Source organism: Apaloderma vittatum, unplaced genomic scaffold (assembly GCF_000703405.1).
Source record: "Apaloderma vittatum isolate BGI_N311 unplaced genomic scaffold, ASM70340v1 scaffold15275, whole genome shotgun sequence".
NCBI classification, from domain to species: domain Eukaryota; kingdom Metazoa; phylum Chordata; class Aves; order Trogoniformes; family Trogonidae; genus Apaloderma; species Apaloderma vittatum.
The window spans coordinates 1,415-13,516 of record NW_009718933.1 but is presented as its reverse complement, the minus strand read 5'-3'; the positions used below and the strand labels follow the sequence as shown (position 1 = coordinate 13,516).

The following is a 12,102-nucleotide window of genomic DNA, read 5'->3' as shown; positions in this document are numbered from 1 at the left end:
CCCGCTCCAAGACCCTGCACCCCAGGGAGCACAGCTGACCTCCTGGGGGAAGGTGAAGCAGTGCAGGAGCCAGGTCCACAGGGAGCAAACTGCCCCTGCTTTGATTCCTCTCACTCTCCCATTCCAGGAAAACTCAATAGCACACTAATGGCTGTAAGGGCATTAGTAACTCTCAAAACACACAATATAAATGTCCATTAATTGAGATGGTGATATGGCCACAAAGCAAACATTTTAGCAATGTTCTGCTCTGCGTGTCCTTTGATAGGGAACTGATTTTCCCTCTGGAAGGACATGTCTACTATCAAACTTCCAGAAATAAATGGTTTAGTGGAAAGATAAAACGCTTTCGCAAATTTACAAACCTATGTGCGGTGTTCCTATCTCGTAATTCTGAAATTCTTTAGATATTTAAATAACTATATGCTTCGCTTTGTTCCTGTATTTTTTCATCTTTTTTCCAGTAAGCTCATTCAATTTGAGCCATAATAAATTAATCCAGCAGATCCACAGATACTGTCATGAGAATGCAGAAGAGCACTGATCCTATGGACAGTTTTCTCAGCTAAAGAAGAAATCAAAACCAATTACGACAGAGAACAGCAAAGGCATGCAGAAAAAAAGAGATTTTTTTTTTTCCTGTGTTAATTATTTCCTATGCATGCTTTTCCCTCACTTTTAGAGAGGAAATGACAAAACTCAAGCGCCCTGTTCAAACACCCCCCTCAGAATTCTCTGTTTAATGGTAATTTAGAAGTCTCTTTTTCACTGAAACACTAAACTTTCAACAAGCCTTGGAAAGATAATCAAACTTCTTGTGTTCCTTTGGCACATGCACCAGTTGCAGAGAGAACCCTGCTGGGAGGAAGGCGCTAGCAACATGTTAGGCTTTTCGTCATGGAAAACCAGTTACTCTCAGTCGCGGATGTGCAGCGGGGTCAAACGAGCAAGATCCGGGGACTACAGATACTTTACTGCTTATATCATTTTCATTTTACCTCCTCCATTATTTAATATTTCCTGGTATCAAGGACGTTAAATCAAGTGGCCAAAAGCCAGCGATGACTTCAGTTATTTACAGTACTGGAAGCCTACAGAACAAGCTCCTTGGAATAATACTAATCTAAGATGAAAGCTCTATTTGCAAGAGGGATTCAGTTGGATATTTTCAAGCATTCATTATAACTGATCCAAAACATCTGGGAAGCTTCCTGCCGAGGCCACTAAGCTCAATGCAATTATGGCAAAGTAACAAAAAAACCACCAAAGCAAACCAAACCAAAAACTACTTTACATGACGAGGAGTAGACAAATAAGAAACTGTTAAGAAATGGTTACTCCTGCTAAGAAACTCTTCTGGGGTGCACTAATGCCAATAAACGAGCGCTGCCAGGTAAGTTCATGTCGCAACCCCTGGTCCAGGAGCTGATCTCCGCTGCAGGTAGCTGACGAGCAGTCCATAGTTTGGGAATCTCTCTCCCACGTCAGCATGACAAAAACCACATGAAAGGGCTGGCTGTCCTCAGCCGACTCCTTAAACAGCAAAGATGAGATTTTGTGGAGGGGAAGCATTGTCACAAGCAGCAGAGGAAACAAAGTGATTTGGCAATTGCCAGGTTATAACTTGCCACCGGATATAAAAAGTGCCAGGGTGCCACATAGCTTGCTTTAAGAAGCTTATAAACAGGTCTGCACTTTTTCTGGCTGCCAAAAGGACATAAATATTTTAGAACATTGCTGGAAAAGAGGAAAACAAACGTGCAATAGCCCCAAGTCATTCATCTACAAATAGTAATTAAATTTTTTTGGAAGAATAAATACACATATAATTGCCCAAACCAAATAATTACTTCCAGGGCAGAATCCACTTCAAAATTTGGGCCCTCAGTCAGCATTTGTACACATCCCTGTGAAACCACTAAGGAGAACACTGCCAGGCGGGGGAAGTTTTATATTTGTAGGAGCCCCCTTTAAAGCCACAGCAACATGTCTGGCAACCCAGCCCTCTTACAACCAGTAGGACTGAACAGCAGTTGGAGCTAGGTGACCAGCAACCTTTATAATAAATCAATTACTTCTATCACTTTATAATGATTTCACTGAGTGCTCCCAGTTCCAGTTATGGATCAAGAACGTTCACCATAGCACTGTGCGTTGCAATGTCAGTGATATTAAGAAATAAAGTATTTCCAGATTGTCTTCATTCTACCCTTTGATGACAGCAAAGGAGAACAGTAGGAAAAAAGCCGTCAGTCAGCTATGGGAATGGTTAAAAAACTCCCAAGGGTTGCACAGGACACTGATTTTCACCTGACTAAGTGGTAGAACAAACTGTTCTGTTAAAACACACTGTTTTCTTGCCACAGAGAAATAAGGCCAAGTTGTTTTTAAACACAAAGCATCCAAAGTTTTGCAACTTAGAAAAATCCCATGTACTGGTTTTTTTGGTAAAAAACCATGTTACCGTAAAGGTGATACTGAAGAAAAATTACCAGACACCATACTTTCCTAAAAGAATCAGTGACCGAAGTAAAGCCACCATTAATAGTTTACTGAATGGCATTAATTCTCTTTTCTGCATTCAGACTTGCAGCTGCGAGTTCAGCAAACACTTCAGTTGAACTTGATCAGTGTCTCTACAACCATACTAATATTTAAGAAAATTATGGGCTTTTTCATCATCAAAAATCAACTAGCAAAACACTTTCTCTTTGCTGTTTTATAATGACTCAAACAAGCAGAGGGATTAAGCCAGAAGTATTGAGATTTGTGAATCTGGAGAAGAATCAGAGCCAGGTAGTTTTAGGGAACAGTCAACAACCACAGAATTTACTTCCATCTTGTTGCACTAGCAGGTTTGGCAAGGCAGGAAGCTTCTGGTTGATATCTCAGACGTCTCTGTTTTCAAGTGTGTCTGCCACTAAGCCCTCCTGACTTGAGGATTAGGGCATGAATAAGACAAAAAAGCTATCAATGAAAAATATCAAATATGGGTTTAAGTTCAGAGAGCATACCACATCTGACTTGCAGAGTTGCTGAGCAGCCCTAGCTGTGCACCACAGTGCTATAACTTGGCATCTGCAAAAACAATATTTCACATTACAATTTGACTTAAACTACACGATGATGAGCAGGTGTCTGCTCTCAGGACTGATGTAGTTTGCGACACGATCTACTTTGGCTCAGGCGGAAAGAAAGCAGAGGTGTGCCACGGCAACCTGGTACCCTGATGTCTACTGCGAGCCACAAACACAATGCCCTTAGCTGGCTTGCCTTTCCGTACTGCAGAACTGAAAAGGCGGGCATTCTCAGCACCCTGCTGCCCCAAGGACAAGTGCTTTGGGGTGTGAAACGTCATTGGAGCTGTTGGCTGCGAGTGCCCACAACACTTCACCTCTTCTTCACCTCATGCCGAATTTTCAGGGCACCCTGCCTTTCCACTGCTCAGCAACATCTGCTTCCATAGAAAAGCATCTCCTTTAAGGATACAGAAGTCTAAACATTAATTATCTACACAGATAATTCTAGAGATTTAACCTCATGCAGAATTTTCAGGGCACCCTGCCTTTCCACTGCTCAGCAACCTGATGAGGACGCACATCTGCTTCCATAGAAAAGCATCTCCTTTCAGGATACAGAAGTCTAAACATTCATTATCTACACAGATAATTCTAGAGATTTAATTATCATTTAGTCATACTGTAATGCGAATCAGAATCCTCTTTTCAAAAAAGGACACAACCTTGTCCATGCTCCTGCAGAGGGATTGGACTAGATGACCTTTAAAGGTTCCGTCCAACTCAACACGTTCTATGATTCTATTTGCTTCAAGTCTACTCCCATCTCCTTTGTTAGTCTTGAACCCAGAACTAACTGATGATACATTTTAGAAAGGCTAATAGGATCCTAAACATCAAGCACATAGTGCAAACACTATCTGATAATTTTCACGATTTCTTATTTTAAAATGCAGATTTGTTAGGAATGAAACACTTCTAATCCAGTCATAATCATAGGAGAACTTCCATATTAGAAATCTTGCCCTAATAAACTTGCTTTTATTGTATCCAATCCACTTCCAAATGACGCTTACTTTTGTAAAAAGATTTCTGTTGATCTTTATATAAAAGCATCATGGCTAACAGCTTGTTAAACTGAATGAGATCAATAGGCTGGTTTCCAAAGTCAATGAAAACTAAACCAAAAGAACAAAAATGAAGCATTCCACAGTGACTTTTGTGCTATTTGTGTCTTACAGAAAAATACTTCCTATAAACAATCATTAAGAGGTCAACACATTTAGAAAGGATAGTTTGGAATTAACTATGTTGAAATGCGAACACGCACATAAACATCAGTAACTTTCACTAGATTAGCCTGGGAAAACTGGTTTCTTACGAAATAAATTACCTCTTACAGACCACAGCATCTAAAAGAAACGCAAGAATCAGAAAGCAAGTATAAAGACCACTCTAACCAGTGTCAAACACTCTAGTGCATATTTACTAGAGATATTATCTACAGAACAGTTTAATATTTCAATATTCAAATTACAAGTATCTAAAACAATGAACTTCAACAGTATTGATTCCATTCTTTGCAGAGACAGGTGCTGTGACAGTTACACAGAAATGTAAACCTTTATTGAAAACTTACAGCTGAAAGAGACACCTGCTAAGAGAAGTGACAATGTGAGCTCTTGCCAGAAGAATCTACTGTGCACAACAAAACTTCTCATTGCAAACATGGGTCTGAACCAAACAGCTCAAAGAAGCAAAAAGGCATCTGCAGAGCTTCATCTTGGCCCCCATTTGATGTCTTTTACACCATGAAATTGCCTTTTCAGAGCATGGTTGTCTGCCCACTCAGCATTTAGAAATGAGTCGTCCTCATCCTCTTCTAGTTTCTGCAAACAGAATCAACAGGTTAAGACAGCGGTAACACATGTAACCTGCATGTAACCTACAGCAGCACAGCTCACAGACTGTAAAAAGACGCTGTTACCTTAAGTTCCTCCTGCTTTCTGTAGTAATACAGCATCATCTGTTTTTGCTCTTCATGACTAATCAGAGGTTCACGCCCTGGAGCTCCTTGTCCTTTCTGAAAGGGAAATCATAAATTTTATTTATGATGGCATTTGCGATACAAAAGAGAAGCTGCTGTGCAAAGATAGCAAAGTCTTTCTCCAGACAATAGGATTTCTCAAATTTAATAAGGTCCCTCAGGACAGGAAAATAAACGTTGAGAAACCTCTGCTGCATTCAAGTAAGAACTATTTTTTTTTCATCTCAGCATTTCAATCATGCTGTCCATTTTGCAACATCAATGGAAGCTACAAACAGGATTGAGTCTGTTTCACTTAAGCTTCCACTCTAAAGGACATAATAAATCTCTCTGTTTTAAAGTCCTTCTAGATATCTCAGGATGAGCCCATCCATCTTTAGCTCCTCTGCTAATACAGACTCAAGATGGCATATGACTTAGTAAAGCAGGGAAGGCAGGCAGTTACAAAACACTACAAATAAAAAAAATATTATTTGTTACTACACACACAAGAATTTTTTCCAGGCAACTGTCCCCATGGAAGAAATGATGCACACAGCAGAAAATAACTGATGACAACTATTGTCAACAATAGCAAACAGAACAGTTTGAATGGAGATGGTGAAGCCTACACTTCAACAGCTGTTGAGTTGTCACACAATTTTTCAGTCACCCAGCTAGGAAAGAGAAAGCGATTCTGGTCTTGTAAATGACAAACACGTAAATCACTTATCTTGAAGGAATTCCATTACAGATACCTGCAGATAATAAGATCTGCCATAAACACTAATGCTTCCTGTGGCAGTGAAGCTCTCACTGACACAGAAGCTAAATGCCACTGCAGAATAATTCCAAGCTACAGGTACACGCTCTTGAGACATCTCATATTCACAAAAGCACCCTCTGAATGTGATTTTGCAGAAAGACATACATACACACAAAACCGAGATGAGCATTTTCTGACAAAGCTCTGAAAATGAACTGAAACACCAAACATTCTTCCCTTGAGTATGGCATTCTCACCAGAGAAAATACAGCTGCACAGTTAGTGCAAAATTATTTTGTCCAAAAAACAATGAACAGTCCCAGCGGCAGAACATGACTACTGTGTCAGACAGCAGCACACACACTTAGAGACTGGCTTTTGCTGAAGCACCAGGTGTATAAACTGAGGAGCAGCAGGAGATCTTTGCCCAGTTTTAGCTCATTACTCCAGAGGATGACTCAAACCTGCATTCACAATTAATACAAAAGAGCTCATCTGCTTCGCCACATTTGACAACTGCAAAGTCTCACTTCTTTAAAAAAAGTTCATCTGGAAGCTTTAGGTGAGCTGCTGCCAAGACTGCAACTGGGTTAGCTTGTTCTTCCTTCTAGCGCTCAGCGAGTTCTTACTGATCCTTTTGGAAGAGTGTAAACTCAGGCTCTTCCACAACCCATGTCCTCTCAGGAAGATACATGTCCAGATTTCCAAGACAAATAAGACAGTTTGAGGACCTGCCATCAAGAGACTCATGACACCACAGGCAGGAAATTACTGAATTAAAGACATGGTCTTTCAGAGACAGAGCAAACTGACACGGAGATGAAAGGCATCCACACAGAGGCATAAATACAGAATATTAAAATTGTTTTCCAAAGGCCAGAGCATGGAGAGAAAAACATTCACAAGTACTATTAAAAAAACTAAGCAGACTAAATGACTGGGTCTGTTCAATGCTCTGCACTGAGATGGAACTGAAAGTCAGTTAAAGTTTTTTAAGCTTTTCACTTTGCATTTAATCTGTCTTTAAAAATCTCTTTGTTGTACTTTAGAAAATGGTATGAAGCAAGTAATAGCAACTACAGTATTTAACTGATAGGCAAAGGAATTGCTAAAGAAAAACTTAGGATATAATAAAACCTTAAAATAGATGTACAGTTTTAAGACATTCAGGCTGGATCTAACCTGTTTTATACATCTACAAACAGTTCTCTTCCACAGAGAGCTGGACAGCCAAAGGTGAATGAACTTGCAACGGAATCTCCCAGCAATACTTACTTTCTGTATCTTGACAATGATGGTCGTTTTCTCATTTTTGCCTATATAGTCAGAGAGCAGCTTTGTTTCTTTCAGCTCCTTTCCTGCCCACCATAATTGTGCTTCTGATTCTTTTATAACTTCAAGTCCAGCCTGTGACAAACAAAGAAACGAGATGAAGTGCTGGGGAGTGTTCTTTTTTGCTTTTTTTTTTCAAAACCAGAAAAATATTCTGGGAAAAATCTTTCTTGAACTCCTAGCAGAAAGGCCAGTGTAATTTTACGCTGTAATTCTGCTACATCTTTCTCCTCATAGTAATGTACAGCATTTTCACAAATATTCTGTTCAGCCTTGATCTAAGATAAACACTTTGGCCAATAAATTCCCAATACTGGCATTAGAAAGCAATGAGAAGTTATTTAAAATGAGACCCAGACTGACCTGAACTTTGTATGTGACATTTGAAATAAAGTTAATTCATTTGATTTCTAGTTAAGCTATTGGTGTGGTTTTACAAAAAACCATGAGGCAAAAATATGAAACAAAATTTGTCATGCAAATGAAAACAAGCTTCACTGATAAAATGGAGAACAGCACAGCATATATTTAACCCAGGCACTACATATAATCCAACTACATTACTGCATACGTGAGTTCCTGACAAGTCTTCTTTATCTTCAAGCTCCATCCTAACTGGATCATGTGGAGGCAATCCCATTGGATACACAATCATCACAGCCCCTTGCAGCTGGTCCAACGCATCTTTCACCATCTCCATATTAACACACACATTGGCCTGAACTTGTTTCTGAAATATAGGCAGGGATCATTGGCAATTAAAAAAAATATGCAGAAAGACTTTGCTTTGTAGTCAGTTCAAAGTGTGGGACACTTGAGCAAAGCTGACTGGCTGCGCAGATACTAGGAGCACAACTTTTCTTGTCTGAATATTGACTTCTGAATACATTGCTACGCTTTTGCCCCCTTCATTTAGGTTGCCGATACTGAGAGAGAAAAAATAATAATAATTAAAAACACGAGATCTTTACCAAATTATGCAGGAAGCATTTAGTAACAAATGTCTGTAGGATACAGGCATTCAAACAAGTACACATATGACCACAGAAACTGGGTGGGGAGTCTTTTGTTCCAAGTACTTGTGATTCACAAACAAGATTCAAAACTGTAGAATTCAAGTGAGGGCTGGAGAAGTGAGTTAAAAAATAGAGCACACATAAGCAGAAGAGTAAAGCTTGACATATCACGTGGCTTGTGCAGAGATCTGCAAGATCAAATACTTGAGATCATTCCAAATCCTACTGCAACAGATAGAGGCAAAACAAGATGCATCTGGAAGAGAAGAAATGAAGTTTTTGCTTATGGATTTAATGGTTTCAGTATTTTAAGTAACAAAGTTTGTAAAAAAGAGAGTAAGAGAATGTTGCCTCCTTGTGGACATTCTTAAACTAGTTAACTGACAAGTACAACAGGTTTCTCAATCTCAAATGATGAACTTTTTTTTAAATACACAGACATGTTTCTTCATTTTCACCGTTATAAAGTGATACATATAACAAACCACTTCCCAAACTATCTTTAACTACATTCACCAATGAAGGACAGTCATTTCAGGAGTGAGTCAGCATGCAGTGCAGCAATTCTGCAACTTTTTATTGTAAATGGCAGCATGGTATACAGTCAGAAGTTACACTCAGAAAGACTTACGAAGCAGAGACCAGATCTGCAGATAGTTTTGACTCACAAAATAAAGCTACACATTATTATTTTCCTCCCTGTTTAGAAATGGAGCTGATGAGATGCAATCCAACAGAAGGAAAAAAAAAAAAAAGTCCATCTGGACAAAATCTTTATAATCCAGAAGCTTTAATCTGAAACATCTCCTATTTTGTGTAAATTCTGCTATGACTCAGAACAGTTTGGCTGAGATCTTGCCTGAATTCAGGAGAGGTTTCCAGCACACTGGAAGCACTGCCAGGTGGCAGGGCAGCTCCTCTGCTTGCCTCCACAACGCCTTTGGTAACACTGAGCTGCTCACTCTAAACGACTGATATGACGCTGTTATCAGCAACAAAACAGCCAAGAAGGCCAATTTTAGCTCACAGGCAACACTAACAAGTCAGTAACACTGACTGTTTTAAAGCCGTTTTAAAGTTCCACACACACCAATTCCTAGAACTGTAAGGGCAGGGAGAAGAAAACTACTTGCAGATGTTTACAAGAGAGAAATCTGATAACAAATAATACTTAATTCATGTTGCAAAGTCATACAAAAGCAGAGACACAATGGAAAACGTCTGCAGACTCAGTAAAGTGAAGTTGATAGTTGACATCAGTGCATACTCTCACGCTTATCTTCAAACACACAAACTCATTGGGATTGAGCATGAGTCCAAGTGCTTGTAAACCCACGGCCTAACCCAAGAGATTAGAACACATTTTCTGATTAATTTTACATAAAACTCAAAAGACTGTGTTAATGAGCAGAAGGTATTTTGTTCCAGGAACATCACAGAATGCAGTTAATTTTTCACCAGAAAACACGACAGGCATTCGCCTAAAGAATGCATCAATAGCAAATTAAGAGAGTGTGGATAAAATTAAATGTGATTTAATCATTCCATGTGGCTTCGGCTGCCAGCATTCACTTGGGAGTTTAATATCTGATTCCTTAACTTGTTGAACCAGCTTGCCAAAAGCCATTAAGAAAATTATTAACAGAACTGACAGTTTTTATTAGACTATTCACATCATTTCATGATATTACTCAAAAAATTGTCAGTCCTGGCAGTGAAACAAGTTGATCTTTTCTTATGCAAACTACACAGCACCTATTAAGAAAGTCCCACATGCTAATTCAGGAAACTTACCCTAGAGATCAATGCCTTGGCTTCCTCTATTGTCTTCTTTATAACTTGCTGCATTTTTTCATTTGGAGCTAAAAAATAAGAGACACGTATTTAAGAGACCATACTTAATGCAGAGAAACCAAGCAAACAACCTGTCCAGGTTATTCTCTACTGTAAGCAAACGAAACATCGTTAAATCACAAAGCAAAAGAGACATTACTAAATTGCAGTCTATTTACCAGTTTGACAGTTCATGGACATATTTCTTACTAACTTAAGAAACAAAACAGTGTTTCTAATGGGAAAGCCAAACTTATTTTTCTGCAAAGACATTTTAGTGGTATCTGGAACTTCACTGGGACTAAAGAAACAGCTATAATCTCACACTCCCAAGCAACAAACCCCAAGTTTCTCTTTCCTATGCCATACTTACAACTATTGTGGGCTGTACTGGTAGATATGCTTGAACTGAGGACAACAGCTTGGAGTTTTCTGACTTTTTCCCAATTAAAATCTCAATCTAACATCAAATGCAGTTTTGCAAACACAACATGCATTTCATATCACAGTTATCTATTTTAATTGCTATAAAAAGCCTCTCCTCAAATATAAAAATCCAATTAAGTCACACTCGTTCATAGCTGAACACTTAAATGCATCATTTAATGGTATTTAGTTTGGGCTACATTTACACACCATTCAACACTATGACTCTGTTAATATTACAAAGCTCCCGCTAACAAATAAATGCCAGACACTTGGAGTAAGCTGTTTGTGTCAAAAAGTTAAGACCAAGTTATTCAAAGATTCCTCTTTAAATGAGCTGCCCTGCAACCAACATTTGAAGGGCTGATGACCCGACAAGGGCTGCTGTGGTGTCAGGAGTAGAGGGAAGATGGCAAGAACACAATTGCAGCCTCTTCTGAGCAACCTGTCCTCATGCTCTCGACTGTAAAGTGGTGCCTGACACATGCACCAAGTGCTAAGACAAAACCACTTGGCTGGAGATGCAGAAACAGAGAGCAGGGAGTTCGGTAAGTCTGAGTCATAATCAATGAGAAAAAAGGAGAAATATTAGAAAAACAACCTGGTAACGTACCTTGGAGCCTCTGGAGAAAAATAAGTACTCAAGCATACATTTACAAACAGGGATAATTACTTATCTTTGGAGTTTACTTATAAGTACCACAGTTGCAAAGTTAACAGCCTATGTGCTGAAGAGATATACTACTATTTACGCTTTTAAATCAGTATTACACCAGATCCTAATCCAAGACAGAGGATTTACGTATATAATTGCTACTTTATCTAACCTGGTCTCAAAACAGCTACTATCTATCTTAACAAATCTATGACTGCCTTTAATATAGTTTATTTATAGGATGATTTTTATAATTAGCAAACAAACATGAAAAGGCTAACATGCTGGCCTGAAATCAAATGTATACTTAGCATCTACTCGTTTTTTCTCTTCTTCCAGGACAGTGAGGCAAAAGTGAAAGGTTCAGAATTACATTTCTTATGTTCCTCATTATATTATAGATTATCTGTGTCTGCAGAGAAAGAAACAAACATTTACGTTTGATTTACCATGTCCATTTCTTCGCCCAATTTCATCCTTCTTGAAGACACTTCCACCACTTGGGACACACTTTTCTGCCCACTCATCCTTTAACTTCAGTTCTTCGATTTGCTCATCTGTCAGTCCTTGCATGTTATAAGGCAAGGAAATACCATGCTCTGCCAGCTCCTCCATCTCTTTAAAGTGTTTAGAAAACAAGATTAAAAATTGATGTTATTGAGAACATACTATTTACAAAAGCCTTTTACATTATGCATGTGTAGGTAAACCTTATTCCTAGCCTTAATTTTTTAAAGAATAAATAATAAGGTATATAAATACACATATACATGCTGTAATTACATTACAGTCCATACATTTCATGGAAACATGAAACAATGTAAGAAATAACACAGTGTAGGTATGCAAACCTAGATGACACTTGCTGGCCATAAACTTTTCCTTTTTGGTATTTCCTTAGTCAGCTTTAGCTCACTGCATATTCCTTTTTCTAATACTTTCAGGAAAGCAACTTTTTTAAAATGGACAAAACTTTTTATTGTTATACAGTAATTAATTTATTTGCAAAGAAAATATGTAACAGGACTACT

At 38.6% G+C, this 12,102-nt stretch overlaps 1 protein-coding gene across 1 annotated transcript; it reads right to left on the bottom strand.

The window, feature by feature from the left end:
• Positions 1-4,795: 4,795 nt before the first annotated feature.
• On the bottom strand, positions 4,796-11,686 carry LOC104274735 (chromosome unknown open reading frame, human C21orf59). Its single transcript, XM_009870451.1, has 6 exons — positions 11,521-11,686; positions 9,952-10,019; positions 7,713-7,871; positions 7,085-7,216; positions 5,005-5,100; positions 4,796-4,906 (listed from the first exon to the last, which is right to left on the bottom strand). Exons 1-6 carry the CDS (start codon positions 11,684-11,686, stop codon positions 4,796-4,798), a joined length of 732 nt encoding a protein of 243 aa, XP_009868753.1.
• Between the last annotated feature and the right edge of the window lie 416 nt (positions 11,687-12,102).